This window comes from Bos indicus x Bos taurus, chromosome 12 (assembly GCF_003369695.1).
Source record: "Bos indicus x Bos taurus breed Angus x Brahman F1 hybrid chromosome 12, Bos_hybrid_MaternalHap_v2.0, whole genome shotgun sequence".
Lineage (NCBI taxonomy): Eukaryota > Metazoa > Chordata > Mammalia > Artiodactyla > Bovidae > Bos > Bos indicus x Bos taurus.
The window spans coordinates 29,416,817-29,433,109 of record NC_040087.1 but is presented as its reverse complement, the minus strand read 5'-3'; the positions used below and the strand labels follow the sequence as shown (position 1 = coordinate 29,433,109).

The following is a 16,293-nucleotide window of genomic DNA, read 5'->3' as shown; positions in this document are numbered from 1 at the left end:
GTTTACAGACTGCCCTTACCCGTAGACCCTTTCTCCTGGTAGACCCTGTACTCCAGCCTTGGGCTCCCAGAACTACTGCTGAAGTTTCCCTCTGCTTAGATTTTAGCCACCTCACTGCTGTTTCCCACTGGGTTCTTGTGTTTTTCTGTTGGTTTTCGTGTAGCCTAGGAGTTGAAGGGAGATTGCAGGCAGAATTTTGGCGTCACTCCTTTGGGATCCCCATCAACCTCGACCTCCGTGGCAGCCTCCGGCCCCAGCTCTGTCTCTGCGGTGCAGCCAAACAGGAGCCCCCAGTTGCCACTCTGTTCTCTGCTGTCCTTTGCTCTTGTTCAGTCGCTCAGTCTTGTCCAACTCTGCGACCCCATGGACCGCAGCACGCCAAGCCTCCCTGTCCATCACCAACTCCCGGAGCTTGCTCAAACTCATGTCCATTGAGTCAGTGATGCCATCCAACCATCTCGTCCTCTGTCCTCCCCTTCTCCTCCTGCCTTCAGTCTTTCCCAGCATCAGGGTCTTTTCCAATGAGTCAGCTCTTTGCATCAGGTGGCCAAAGTATTGGAGCTTCAGCATCAGTCCTTCCAATTTAATATTCAGGGTTGATTTCCTTTAGGATTGACAGGTTTGATCTCTTTGCTGTCCAGGGGACTCAAGAGTCTTCTCCAGCACCACAGTTCAAAAACATCAATTCTTTGGTGCTCAGTCAGCCTTCTTTATGATCCAACTGTCACAGCTGTATACGACTACTGGAGAAACCATAGCTTTGACTATATGGACCTTGTTCGGCAAAGGGATGTCTCTGCTTTAATACACTGTCTAGGTTTGTCATAGCTTTTCCTTTGCTCTGAGAACTAGCAAATTCCTCGAGGGTAAAGAAGATGAATATGAGGTTCCCATGGGTGGGCTCCCCTGCTCTCTGGGATGTTAACCCTCACATCCTGTTTGCCTGTTGCTTTCTGATGCCCTCAGTCATTTGCTCTAAGAATTTCTCCAGCTGTTGTACTTGTTCTTGGTGGGAGAGCAGGTCTGACCCAGGCTGTTCTCTTGTGACACATGAACCCTGGTCTCTCTTCGGCTTCTCTTTCGTACCTTGTTTCCCATATCCAGTATCTTCCAGCCACACTGGACTAAATATTTTCATCAAATATATATCAAGTTTTTTGTTTTTTTTTTCCCACCTCAGGGACTTTATATCAACTGCCCTACCTGTTCGTCCCCAGATGTGTGCTCAGCTTAGTGATCTTAAAGCTGAGTTCAGCAGTTATCTCCTAAGAGGGTCCCTCTTTTTCCAGGGTGGTCCCCGTCACTCTGTTTTATTTTCATTGTAGCACATGCAGTCACTATCTGAACTCATTTTATTTTCCTGCTTGCTTTCTGTCTCCCCACTGTTGTATAAGCTCTGTTCCCACTGGTATGGGATAAATGTTAAATGTCAAAGTGAAGTGAAGTCGGTCAGTCGTGTCCAACTCTTTGCGACCCCATGGACTGTAGCCTATCAGGCTCCTCCATCCATGGGATTTTCCAGGCAAGAGTGCTGGAGTGGGGTGCCATTGTCTTCTCCAGGGGATCCTCCCAACCCAGGAATGAACCCGGGTCTCCCTCATTGCAGGCAGACGCTTTACCGTCTGAGCCACCAGCCATCAATTTGTTAATTGATAACAAATAATAAATGTTAATTGAATGAATGAATAAAATAAGCACTGATTCTGGCAGGAATTTTCTGTTGTCTCCTTCCTCTCATCTTTCAAGCACCAGAGGGTGGGGACCGCTCTGCAGCCATGGGCTCCATGCTGGCTCCTGCCATGTCACTCATGGCTCTTTCCTGACCCCTCATACCTGGGAGAGTTATGGTCCCTTTGGCAAATAAACCTCTTGAATTATCCTAATTTGAGTGTGTCATCTTTCAGCCTACTGACTCTGCTTTGGTCAATAAAAATAATTGAACCCAGGTCTCCCACATTGCAGGCACAGCCTTTACCAGCTGAGCCACTAGGGAAGCCCAAGAATACTGGAGTGGGTAGCCTATCCCTTCCCTAGTGGATCTTCCCAACCCAGGAATCAAACCAGGGGCTCTTGCATTGCAGGTGGACTCTTTACCAACTGAGCTATCAGGGAAGCCAGTAAAAATAAATTAGTATGTAAATTTCTACATTTGATTGTTTTTATATTCAAGTTGTATTCATAGACTATCACTTTGTTCCTAAATTCGTTAAATAAATGTTGAACTAAACAAAAAAAAAGGAACAGTTTTCTTTAATAGTATTTTGATAAGAAATATTCTATAAAATAACATTTTTGTGTTTATAATGTAATGACTAACATTTTGTTCATCCTGATGGTGTGATCTTAAATTGCTTTCTTCATAGACAAAGATTCTGCTGTATTCATTATCATATGAGTATCATATTTTTGTTAAAATTCTTTAAAAATATATAATCTGTGCTTATGCTTTATCACTCAGAATATTTAACTGAAACTAATGGTACTTATTTGTTTTGGGTCTTGCCTGAATGGCTTTTTAAATTTTTTTTTCTATCTTTATTTAACAGGAATGGTTTTTAGGAAAAGCATTACATGACGAAGAATCTACAATAATTCACCATTATGCCTTTTCTGAAAATCCTACAGTTTTTAAATATCCTGACTTGGCTGCCGGCTGGGCCCTTAGTATCCCACTGGTAAACAAGTAAGAATTTATTAGACTTTTTTTCATTTCATTTTGTGTATGAATCACCTTTTATTGTGCTAAGTCTTGTAACTGGTGGATCTGAGTGAGCTTTTCAGCAGAGACAGCGAGTGGTAGAGCAGGGAGACGGGAAGCAGGAGCCAGACACAGAGGCTCCATCCCTTACTCGTCCTGTCTCAGGGCTCAGCTGCTCTGTGCTTCCTCTTCCTTACCTGCTGCAAAATGAGGTGAATGATGAACTGTGAGACTGAGGAGGCCGCATGAGTGCTCAGGACTCTATACCCAGGAGGGTGACCACTGCTGTCAGTGGACCTGGTGACCTCCAGGCGTGACTTTGTCAGTAAGGAAATGAACCCGCAGCATGCCTGTGCGGCTGGGTTGACGTCTGGTTATGTTCATGTGTATATGCACGAATTTAAACGGGGCCCGGGCAGAAGATGCTGTAGATAATCGTACCTGGCTATTTGTGTGATAATCCCAGTGATGCTTTTGTGATGTGAAAGGAGAAGGTAAATTGTAATTCAGGGGAAATATGGCTGTTGACAGCCCTCTTAACCTAAATAATTCAGATTATTTGTGAGTTTTTGTTCTTTCAGGAATGGAGAGTTGATAATGCAAATGTGGTTTTTATTTCTACAAAGATTAAAGTGTTTCTATTATTTCTTAGACTAAGTGCCCTGTTTCTAGGGGTTGGAGCCCTGAAAAGCTTTTTAGCCCATTGTAGATGTAGAAGGTTGGAGAAGGCAATGGCAGCCCACTCCAGTGTTCTTGCCTGGAGAATCCCATGGACGGAGGAGCCATGGGGTGCAGTCCATGGGGTCGCAAAGAGTCGGACATGACTGAACAACTTCACTTTCACTTTTCACTTTAGTGCATTGGAGAAGGAAATGGCAACCCACTCCAGTGTTCTTGCCTGGAGAATGCTATGGACAGAGGAGCCTGGCAGGCCTTGGTCCATAGAGTCTTCAAAGAGTAGACGCGACTGAAGCAACTTTACATAAATGCACAACTAGAGACTAAGGATTAGCATACTCCACAGTTAGAGGCTCCAGGGGATCTTCCCGGCCCGGGGATTGAACCCGGGTCTCTTAGGCCCTGCACCTGGGATGTGTCTAGTTGGATCCTATCCGGTTAAAGTTGATGGGGACAACTTAAGGCGTCTACAACCTCTGGACCATAAACAGCTGCCAGGGAACTTTAGGGCATCAGTTGGGACCAAACTAACTCTGACTCTGGAGACCTCTTTATTGACCTAAAAAATTAATCAAAATCAGAATTCTCTTAGAAGGCTCTGTCTTGTGTGGTTAGTCAACAGCGCCCACTGCAGGAGTGTTTATTCTCCGTGTCTCCTTTCCTTGACTGATGACTCAGTAGGTAGGGCAACGATTTATAGTTACTTATGAATTTCTTCTGCTCAGTTCAGTTCAATCACTCAGTCGTGTCTGACTCTTTGTGACCCCATGGACTGCAGCACACCAGGCCTCCCTGTCCATTACCAACTCCCAGAGTTTACTCAAACTCATGTCCATTGAGTTGGTGATGCCATCCAACCATCTCATCCTCTGTCATCCTCTTCTCTTCCTGCCTTCAATCTTTCCCAGCATCAGTCTTTTCAAATGACTCAGCTCTTTGCATCAGGTGGCCAAAGTATTGGCGTTTCAGCTTCAACATCAGTCCTTCCAATGAACATTCAGGACTGATTTCCTTTAGGTTGGATCTCCTTGCAGTCCAAGGGACTCTTCAAGAGTCTTCTCCAACACCACAGTTCAAAAGCATCAATTCTTCTGTGCTCAGCTTTCTTCACAGTCCAACTCTCACATCCATACATGACTACTGGACAAACCGTAGACTTGACTAGATGGACCTTTGTTGACAAAGTAATGTCTCTGCTTTTTAATACGCTGTCTAGGTTGGTCATAACTTTTCTTCCAAGGAGTAAGCATCTTTTAATTTCATGGCTGCAGTCACCATCTGCAGTGACTTTGGAGCCCCCAGAAATAAAGTCTGCTACTGTTTCCACTGTTTCCCCATCCATTTGCCATGAAGTGATGGGACCAGATGCCATGATCTTTGTTTTCTGAATGTTGAACTTTAAGCCAACTTTTTCACTTTCCTCTTTCACTTTCATCAAGAGGCTTTTTAGTTCTTTACTTTCTTCCATAAGGGTGGTATTATCTTCATATCTGAGGTTATTGATATTTCTCCCAGCAGTCTTAATTCCAGCTTGTGCTTCTTCCAGCCCAGCGTTTCTCATGATGTACTCGGCACATAAGTTAAATAAGCAGGGTGACAATATAGAGCCTTGACATACTCCTTTTCCTATTTGGAACCAGTCTGTTGTTCCATGTCCAGTTCTAACTGTTGCTTCCTGACCTGCATACAGATTTCTCAAGAGGCAGGTCAGGTGGTCTGGTATTCTCATCTCTTTCAGAATTTTCCACAGTTTATTGTGATCCACACAGTCAAAGGCTTTGGCATAGTCAATAAGCAGAAATAGATGTTTTTCTGAAACTCTCTTGCTTTTTCAATGATCTAGCGGGTGTTGGCAATTTGATCTCTGGTTCTACCTTTTCTAAAAACAGCTTGAACATCTGAAAGTTCACGGTTCACGTACTGTTGAAGCCTGGCTTGGAGAATTTTGGGCATTATTTTGCTAGAGTGTGAGATGAGTGCAACTGTGCGGTAGTTTGAGCATTCTTTGGCATTGCCCTTCTTTGGGATTGGAATGAAAACTGACCTTTCCGGTCCTGTGGCCACTGCTGAGTTTTCCAAATTTTCTGGCATATTGAGTGCAGCACTTTCACAGCACCATCTTTTAGGATTTGAAATAGCTCAACTGGAATTCCATCACCTCCACTAGCTTTGTTCGTAGTGATGCATCCTAAGGCCCACTTGACTTCACATACCAGGGTGTCTGGCTCTAGGTCAGTGATCACACCATCGTGATTATCTGGGTCGTGAAGATCTTTTTTGTACAGTTCTTCTGTGTATTCTTGCCACCTCTTCTTAGTATCTTCTGCTTCTGTTAGGTCCATACCATTTCTGTCCTTTATTGAGCCCATCTTTGCATGACATGTTCCCTTGGTATCTCTAATTTTCTTGAAGAGATCTCTAGTCTTTCTCATTCTATTTTTTTTCCTCGATTTCTTTGCACCGATCACTGAGGAAGGCCTTATCTCTCCTTGCTGTTCTTTGGAACTCTACATTCAAATGGGTATATCTTTCCTTTTCTCCTTTGCTTTTGGCTTCTCTTCTTTTCACAGGTATTTGTAAGGCCTCCCCAGACAGCCATTTTTGCATTTCTTTTTCTAGGGGATGGTCTTGATTCCTGCCTCCTGTACGATGTCATGAACCTCCATCCATAGTTTATCAGGGACTGTGTCTATCAGATCTAATCCCTTAAATCTATTTCTCACTTCTACTGTATAAGCATAAGGGATTCGATTTAGGTCATATCTGAATGGTCTAGTGGTTTTCCCTACTTTCTTCAATTTAAGTCTGAATTTAGCAATAAGGAGTTCATGATCTGAGCCACAATCAGCTTCCAGTCTTGTTTTTGCTGACTGTATAGAGCTTCTCCTTCTTTGGCTGCAAAGAAAATAATCAATCTAATTTTGGTGTCAACCATCTGGTGATGTCCATGTGTAGAGTCTTCTCTTGTGTTGTTGGAAGAGGGTGTTTGCTATGACCAGTCCGTTCTCTTGGCAGAACTCTATTAGCCTTTGCCCTGCTTCATTCTGTACACCAAGGCCAAATTTGCCTGGTACTCCAGGAGTTTCTTGATTTCCTACTTTTTCATTCCAGTCCCCTATAATGAAAAGGACATCTTTTTTGGGTGTTAATTCTAGAAGGTCTTGTAGGTCTACATAGAACTGTTCAACTTCAGCTTCTTCAGCGTTACTGGTTGGGGCATGGACTTGGATTACCGTGATACTGAATGGTTTGCCTTGGAAACGAACAGAGATCATTCTGTTGTTTTTGAGACTGCATCCAAATACTGCATTTTGGACTGTTGTTGACTATGATGGCTACTCCATTTCTTCTAAGGGATTCTTGTCCATGGTAGTAGATATAATGGTCATCTGAGTTAAATTCACCCATTCCAGTCCATTTTAGTTTGCTGATTCTTAAAAAGTCAACGTTTACTCTTGCCATCTGTTTGATCGCTTCCAATTTGTCTTGATTCGTGGATGTAACATTCCAGGTTCCTATAGCAATATTGTTCTTTACAGCATTGGATCTTGCTTCTATCACCAGTCACATCCATAACTGAGTGTTGTTTTTGCTTTGGCTCCGTCTCTTCATTCTTTCTGGAGTTATTTCTTCACTGATCTCTAGTAGCATATTGGGCACCTACCGTCCTGGGGAGTTCATCTTTCAGTGTCCTATCTTTTTGCCTTTTCATACTGTTCACGAGGTTCTCAAGGTAAGAATACTGAAGTGGTTTGCCATTCCCTTCTCCAGTGGACCACATTTTGTCATTTCTTCTACTCAAGTCACCAGAGAAACTGGTTACTTAAAACATCTCATGATACTCACTTTCTTAAGCTTTCTCATCAGAAATGCTTCCTCACTGGAAATATACTCTGCATCAGTTGAGTCCTTTGCTCAGTCGTGTCTGACTCTTTGTGACCCCATGGACTGCAGCAGGCCAGGCTTCCCCGTCCATCACCAACTCCCGGAGCTTGCTCAAACTCATGTCCATCAAGTCGGTGATGCCATCCAACCATCTCATCCTCTGTTGTCCCCTTCTCCTCCTGTCTTCAGTCTTTCCCAGCATTCAGGGTCTTTACTAGTGAGTCAGTTCTTTGCATTAGTGAATGTTGAATTAACACTTTCCAATGTTTCCGGTGATCCATCTAATGTGTTCTCCTAACCCTAACATCAATTTTTAAAAATTGCATTTTTGGATAAATGCTTGTTAATTTTCAATAAGGTGATTTCTTCAAATAAGTGTTACTACAGAACACAGTTACTGGTTTCTTCTGTTGTTTTTCTACCTGCAAACCTTATCTTGATTTCCTCCAATATCTTACTCTGCTGACTATCTCACAAGTGGAATTAGAAAAGTCAGTAGGAAGTTTTCCTAATACAGGATTGAGGGGTTCGCCGTTTGTTGCAGGTTTCCAGTCTAGCTTCTTGTATGCTTAGAACTGAAAGCTGAATGTCGAATGTCTTATTTGCCGGTAACTGAATATTTAATGAAGAAATATTTTCATGAAATAATTGGGATTTCTGGCCTTGCTGGTTCCTGAAATTCGCATTTGAAAAGCCCTCGAGTATAGCCCTTGGTTGTGTGTAGAAGAATGACACCTGGGCCCCATCGCTGGGACTTGCCTCTTCAGTTAGGTGAATTCCCCCTGCGCACGTTTAGAGCTGGGACTCCTTTGCGAGATGACTGCGTTAGGCTGCGAGCATCCCATGCGGCTGACTCATCCAGGGGAAGTTCATGATATTGATTAACCATCACTGGTTCTGGCAGAGTCCATGGGTTGCTAAAGGCAGCCACTTACAGATGCCAGCATACACACTGATCTGTCTCCAGTCAATCAGTGCTCATCTTAAAGAGAGTCTCTCAGTGGCTGTCGCTTTCTGTCCTTCTCTGGTTTTCCTCAAAGGAAAATGTACAAGAACTGAATGAGAAAGAAACCTGGAAAGTCAGGAGTAGAGAGCCTGTTTAGGGTGGCAGTTCAGAGGTGTTTATTAAGGGGCAGGGGTGGCATGGCCGTCTGACATTGGCATCTGATCACAGCCCCTGTTTCTTGCCTGTGGCGGTAAGCTCAGGTATGACTTGTTTTTGGTCTTTGGAGTCTGAATATGGTCTGATCAGATTTTGAAGGCACTTGTCATGAGTCCAGATTCCAAAGTTAACTTGAAAGAGTTTATTTATAAAAACTGGCTCCAACCAAGCAGAATTCGAGCTGGGCAAGATTCCGTGCCAGGGCAGGTTTTTTCCTCTTAATATATATCAGAAATGTACTGAGAATGCAGTCTCTTTATGTAACATCCTCACCCACTCCTGCTCATGGTCCGTGTGCAGATATCCAGCAGGAATGTGACAGAGATTCTTTCGGGCTTTTTTAGGGCTGTCGGCCATCAAGCCACATTCGTATCAGCCGTAAAAACCAGTGCTTTATAACTAAACGTAAATTACAACCTGTGTCTTCCTCCTTTATCTCTGTATGACACAGGGCGTCTAAAGCCTGTGCCCTGTGACAGCCTGGAGGGATGCGGTGGGCAGGGAGGTGGGGGGGTTCAGGATTGAGGGGACACATGTATGCCTGTGGCCAATTCATGTTGATACATGGCAAAAACTAGCACAATATTATATTTATCCTCCAGTTAAAATTTCTTAAAAAAGAAATATTTGTGCTTCAGCCAGGCTGAAAACTCAGTAAGGACTTTGGAAATTTGTTACTACTTTTCTTTTTAAAATCACTATGATTTCTTTGCAGTTAAAATATTTATTAGGTGAAAGTGTTAGTCGCTTAGTCATGTCCAACTCTTTGCGACTTCGTGGACTGTAGCCCGCCAGGCTCCTCTGTCCATGGGATTTTCTAGGCAAGAATACTGGAGTGGGTTGCCATGCCCTCCTCCAGGGGATCTTCCCGAACCAGGGATCGAGCCCGGGTTTCCTGTGTTATAGGCAGATTCTTTAGCATCTGAGCCACCAGGGAATATTTATTAGGAGGTTTGTAGTTGAAATGAGGGGTCCTGCCTCTAGTCCTGTAACAAGCATAGAACCATGTGGCATCTGAGTGGTCTTGGTAAGTGTGTAATTCTCTCTCTCAGCTTGGAATCAAGGAACACACTGGTATTTGCTCTCACCCATCCAGGCTGCTCACTGAGCACTGGGTTCAGGGGGCAGTGGGCTGCGTTGGGGTGCACAGCAGGAGCCGTGTAGAGGGTGTTGTGGGGCTGCTGTGTGTGATGGATCAATGGGCTGTGCTTCCCACTCTGGGAGCAGAGGAAGCTTCTGTTTAGTCTTGAGGGAAAGTCTGGAAGCCCTTGAATTTGGTCTTAAAGAAAAGGCTGCCAGGCGAAGGTTGGGTCGGGGTGAACTGGGCCAGGGGTGTGCTCTGGGGGTGGCAGGAGGGTGCTGAGGAGCCAGGGATTCTAGAGCCTGGTGGGGTTTGGGGCATTATTCTGTGTTGAAAAGAGCCATTAATAATTTTTTGAAGCAAGAAAATAACTTGAAACTGTTATTCTTTCCTGAAACCATCTGCTCTCTCCCCCTGAAAACTCCACAAACTGTAGTTCATTAGGGTCATTAAAAACAGGAGACTGAAACGCAGCAACTTGTGTTTCCTTGTCGTGCAAGCTTCTTTGCTTTCCCTTTCTGTATTCAGTCAAGGATTATCAAGAGTTCACACACTTGATGGCTTTTTGAAAGCCATTATTGTGTCGTATTGTGTTTTATGTTACTTTCCAGGTGTTCATACAGTGAAACCTATGTTTGCAACAGGTCTTACCTTCATTTCCTGGTGCACAAATAATTCTGTTTCCATAGTCCTTTGCTTTAAGGAAATGAAAGTCTTACTTTTACCTTAAAATTTCTACTTTTGTTTTCAAATATTAGAAAGTCTCAAGAATGTATTATTCTTGTTTGATGCCTGTTTTGGTTTTTAAAAAAACCTCACATTATCTCTTATTTTCTAGGCTTACAAAGAGATTAAAGAGTGAATCCCTGAAATCTGACTTCACGATAGATTTAAAACATGAGGTGGGTCATGAATTTGTTTGGTTAAAAGTCTTTGTAATCAAGAAACTGTGTCTTTTTAAATGGTAATAAGATCATACACATTGATAATTACCTTAAACATAAATAGGTTTAATTCTCCAACCAGAAGACAAAGGCTGGCAGATGAAAACCCCTGCATCTTTGCACTTCCACTTAGCACATCACTCCACTTAACCCCCCAAACTGTAGGTAATTATTTTATAGTGTTAGGTTAATTATATTTCCATTATGGCTTTTAATTGTAATTATTTTTTGTCTGGCTATTCATTGTGAAAACTGATAAACATCTTTTACTTTTGTGATTATGTAATATTATTCACTTAATACCATTATATTATGATTGATTAACAGAAAATAGTAGAATTCTATATTACTAAAGTGAAAGTGTTAGTCACTTAGTTGTGTCTGACTCTTTGCGACCCCACGGACTGTAGCCCACCAGGCTCCTCTGTCCATGGGATTTTCCAGGCAAGAGTACTGGGATGGGTTGCCTTCTCCCCTGGAGAAGGATCTTCCCGATCTAGGGATCAAACCTAGGTCTCTTGCATTGCAGGTGGGTTCTTTACTTCCTGAGCCACCAGGGAAGCCAGAGGTGAATGTTTAAAAAACTTGCCAAAATGTCATTAAAATACCTCTGGTCTAATTTGGTGCTTTGGTTGCTCTTACGCCGCCATTGTGTCCCTGTGCTGGCGCCCTACAGCAGGATGGAGCCATCTGGTCCCCTGGCACTTAGTGGACACTGGTCGGTAGGGATCCTGAGGCAGGTGGCAGGCGTGCCATCGTGAATCCAGTAATCTCTGATCATCTCTCTGTGCATCTTATTCGTGGGTACATCTGATGGCCAACCCTCCTTTCCCTCCAGAGAATTCTGACTCTCAGGACATTGGGGTCAGTCATGACACATAACTCAATCCAGCAGCACTGGCAGCCTGCCAGGAGCAGAAAGGGCACTCGAAGGATTTTCATTTCAGGGGTGTTTTTAAATTATGAAAATACATGTCAGAAATCATTCTTTTCCATGAGAGGGAGGGAATGACTGGTTGAAAGCCAGGGTCTGTCTAGATTTTTAATGAATAATCAGCTCAGGTATAGATCCCCAGGTTTGGGAGCTTATGGAACATTAAATAACACACATAAAAAGAAAAAAAAGCTCTTAACATACCTGAAAGGTATAACCATCAGTCAGAATATCTGTGTTTAAGAGAGAGAGCTTGACTGGTTGCCTGGTGTCTCCCCAAGAGGACCCTGCTTCATTCTCACCAGAGTGAATAGCTTTCTTGAGTCCTCTCCCTTGCCCCCTTTTCTTCATCATTTTATAATGTAGGAATGTGTCTCTGAATATATACTGTGTAGTTTTGCGTCCTTCTGGGCTTCATTTAAGCAGAACTGTACCATGAATATGATTATAATTTGATTTGAAACTCATCTGTGTTGCTGTGTGCAGCTGTAATGAGTTTATCCTCACTGTCTGCAGCAGCCTGTCTCAGGACTATCCCATGGTGCCTTTGCCCAGCCTCCTGGGTCACTGGGTCACTCCTGGCTTTTTGCTATTACAGTCACTGCTTCTGTAAACATTTTTTACACATGTCATGGTGATCATCTGTAAGAGTTTCTCTATAGCAGAAGCTTTTAGATTGTTTTGTGACTGGGACTCACTTTAAATATACGTTTTTCACTGTGACTCAGTGTACTTGTGTGTTGTTCTTGTGTTTTGTTATTGATTTCCAGCTTAGCACGACTGGTCTGTATAACAGTCATTTGAAATATTTTTAGGCTTAACGCTAAGACCGGATTCATGTTCAGTTTTTACAAATGGAGAAAAGGGTAAATGTGCTCTGATTGGAGGGTATATTAGTCTCTTCATATCTACTGGGGCTTCCCTGGTGGCTCAGATGGTAAAGAATCCACCAGCAATGCAGGAGACCTGGGTTTGACCGCTGGTTCAATAAGATCCCCTGGAGGAGGGCATGGCTGCCCACTCCAGTATTCTTGCCTGGAGAATCCCATGGACAGAGGAGCCTGGCAGGCTAGAGTCCACGGGGTTGCAAAGAGTTGGACACGACTGAGTGACTCACACTTTCACTTATATCTGTTAAAGAAGAAATAGATACATCAGTTAATCCTGTGTGCTTTTCATGTATCTCCTCCCTCTCTCCCTTCCTCCTTTTTTTTGTTTTGTCTGCTTGATAAGTCATCTACTAAGGGAGGGTACGAAACGCTTCCCTCTGAGTGGCAACAGTGACTCCTTGTGGAGCTGCCAGCTCTTGCTGTTTATAGTCTGGGGCCATGTCAGTAAGAAGCATGCGGGTTTAGACTTGTCATGTTCTCTTGGTAAAGTTTTCTTTATCTCTAGGAATGCTCGTTGCCTCAGTGTTCATCTGTTGACAGGAACACTTCCATACTAGCTTTCGTTTGGTGTTTGCCTCATAAGTGTTTTTCATCTTTTTTCTTTCAGTACTTCCATGTCCTCCATCTTTTGATGTGTTTCTCTTGAAGAGGATATGCTTATCTTTTTCTCCCAGTTTGACAACCTTTATCTTCAAACCATGTAGCAAATTTACATTGACATTTTTCAGATTTGTTGTCTGTCGCTTAGTCGTGACTGACTCTTTTGTGACCCTGTAGACTGTAGCCCACCAGGCTCCTCTATCCATTGGATTTTGCAGGCAAGAATATGCGGTGGGTTGCCATTCCCTGCTCCAGGGGATCTTCCCGACCGGGGATCGAGCCCATGTTTCCTGCTTTGCACCTTCGTTCCCCCTCCCATTTTTCTCTTTCTAACCCTAACCCTTTTGGAAGTTCAGTCTCCATGTCTGTTTCTTAATGGTTATTTTAAACATTTTAACATGTATGCTTAACCTTGTTGTTTAGTCATTAAGTCTTGTCTGACTCTTTGCCACGCCATGGGCTGCCACACGCCAGGCTCCTCTGTTCTCCACTGTTTCCCGGAGTTTGCTCAAATTCAAGTCCATTGAATTGGTGATGCTTACCTAACCATGGCTAATTAATCAATATCCTGAAAATTTAAGGACCTGAGAACATATCCCTCTCTCAGTTTGATGCTCTTTTGTCCAGTAGCTTTGTTCTGTCGTTCCTTTTAAATCTGCAGCTCGGATGTTGTCCTTACTTTATGCGGTTACCATTTGCATTAACTTAAACCCTGTATTTCTTCACTCTTTTGTTTTGCTTCTGGACCCTGCTAATGGAGATCATTGTTATTCTTCCTGAAGTATATCATTCAGAATTTCCTTTTTAGTGGGGTGGCAAATTCTCAGGTTTCCCTTTAAAGATACTTTGTTTCAACTTTGTTCTTGAGACATAATCACATTGTGTATTGGAGTCCGGGCTGTGAGACTTTTCTCATCACAGCAGCGCGGCTCCCCTGTGCCCTTTCTTCTGTTACTGCTGTTGTGTTGGGTGATAAGCCATCACTCGCACGTGGGTCCTTTGTAGCGAGTCTGCTGTTTCTCTGGCTGCTTTTAAGATTGATCTTTGTCTTTGGTGTTCTGCGGTTTTCACTTGTTCAGTCACTCCGTCGTGTCTGGCTCTTTGCGACCCCATGGACTGCAGCACGCCACTCTTCCCATCTTTCACTGCCTCCCAGAGCTCACTCAAACTCATGTCTATTGAGTCAGTGATGCCATCCAACCATCTCATTCTCTGTCACCCGCTTCTCCTCCTGTCCTCAATCTTTCCCAGCATCAGGGTCTTTTCCAATGAGTCAGCTCTTCACATCAGGTGGCCAAAGTATTGGAACTCCAGCTTCAACAACAGTCCTCCCAATGAATATTCAGGGTTGATTTCCTTTTGGATTTCCTTATTTAATTGTCTTGCTGTCCAGGGGACTCTCAGGAGTCTTCTCCAGCACCAGAGTTTGAAAGCATTAATTCTTTGGTGCTCAGCCTTCCTTATGGTACAACTGTCACATCCATACATGACTACTGGAAAAATCATAGCTTTTACTGGATGGACCTTTGTTGGCAAAGTAATATCTCTGCTTTTTAATACTGTCTAGGTTTGTCGTAGCTTTTCTTCCAAGGAGCAGTTTCACTATGGTGTGTGTGTGTGTGTATGTATAGAGAGTTTCCCTGGTGGCTCAGACGGTAAAGAATCTGCCTGCAATGTAGGAGACCCAGGTTCAATCCCTGGGTCTGAAAGATCCCCTGGAGAAGGGAATAGATACCCACTGCAGTAGTCTTGTCTGGAGAATTCCATGGACAGAAGAGCCTGGCAGGCTGCAGTCCATGGGGTCACAAAGAGTCAGACATGACTGAGCGACTAACATATACACACACACATGCACACACATACACCATATACTTTATTTTCTTGGGCTCCAAAATCACTGCAGATGGTGAATGCAGCCATGAAATTCAAAGACACTTGCTGCTTGGAAGGAAAGCTATGAAAAACCTAGACAGCATATTAAAAAGCAGAGACATTACTTTGCCAACAAAGGTCCATCCAATCAAAGGTATGGTTTTTCTAGTAGTCATGTATAGATGTGAGAGTTGGGCCATAAAGGCTGAGTGCTGGAGAAATGATGCTCTTGAACTGTGGTGTTGGAGAAGATTCTTGAGAGTCCCTTGGACTGCAAGGAGATTAAACCAGTCAGTCCTAAAGGAAATCAACCCTGAATATTCATTGGAAGGACTGATGCTGAAACTGAAGCTCCAGTACTTTGGCCACCTGATGCAAAGAGCCTACTCATTGGAAAAGACCCCTGGGAAAAATAGAAGGCAGGAGGAGAAGGGGACGACAGAGGATGAGATGGTTGGATGGCATCACCGACTCAATGGACATGAGTCTGAACAAGCTCTGGGAGACAATGAAGGATGGGGAAGCCTGGCGTGCTGCAGTTGCAGAGTTGGACATGACAAGCGACTGAACAGCAACACCAGTGTCTAGACGCAGACTATTTTTTTTCTCCTCTTACTTAGTATTCATTGGACCTTTCTATAATAGAATTGTTAAGCAATTAAAAAAAATTCTCAGCCACTGTCTTTTCAACTATTTTCTCCTCCCCTCTGTTACTCTTTCTGGAACTTTAGATATATGCTAGAGGTTTGCACTTCTCTTTCATGTTCCCCATCTCTGTTTCTTGCTGAGATACAGTTCAGATAATTTGGGGGGCTTCATCTTTTAGTTCCCTAGTTTTTATTCAGCTGTGTCTAGGATAGGCTGCTTATCCTTACCATTAAAATGTTCATTTTCAGCTTGTATTTTTCATGTCTGATGTTTTAGATATTTCTTTTTCAAATTTGCTTTCCTGTGTAATCTTCCAGAAATTTTGCTCATGTTTTAAAGTTTTTCTTTATAAAAACATATGAAACAGTAGTTTTCTAATCTGTGTGCTTGATCACTCTGATCCTTGGATTCTTTTGGGTGGGCCTGGTTAAGCTGTGTCTGCTGGCTCTCGCTCTTCATCTCCTGTCTTTGTTTTACTTTCTGTGATCTTTCTGAGTGCTCTTGCTCCTGGGGACTTCACCTGTGACAGTCCGCGAGTCCTATTAAGGTTGCAGGCTCCTCAGTAAGGCTTTGCATTAGCTTTTTCCAACTTGCTAGAGACTCATACTGACTCAGGGCCACTCTGTTTAAGGTATTTTTGGACTATGTAGGTGACAGATTAGGGAGGCCTGGATCTTGGTTACAAAATCTCAGGATAGCTGGAGATGATTTTTCCCCATCTAGTGCCAAAGTCCCAGCTTCATGTGGGGGTTTGCTGTTAGACACCCCCACTTGGGTGGGTCACAGGCTTTATTCTCTTTAACACATATCAGAACCTCAGCATGCCCAGGACCCAGCTGGTGCCTGCGAGGGAAAGCGACCCTCAGGGACCGTCTCTCCCAGGTTCTCACTTTCCAGTTTT

The 16,293-nt window shown here is 43.4% G+C and overlaps 1 protein-coding gene across 1 annotated transcript in view; it reads left to right on the top strand.

Moving 5' to 3' along the window:
* The window catches only part of B3GLCT (beta 3-glucosyltransferase), a 118,157-nt gene that overhangs the window by 57,836 nt on the left and 44,028 nt on the right, over positions 1-16,293 (top strand). The window contains exons 7-8 of the mRNA XM_027557475.1: positions 2,547-2,683; positions 10,343-10,406. Coding sequence (XP_027413276.1) covers positions 2,547-2,683; positions 10,343-10,406 — 201 coding nt within the window. The remainder of the gene's footprint in view (positions 1-2,546; positions 2,684-10,342; positions 10,407-16,293) is intronic.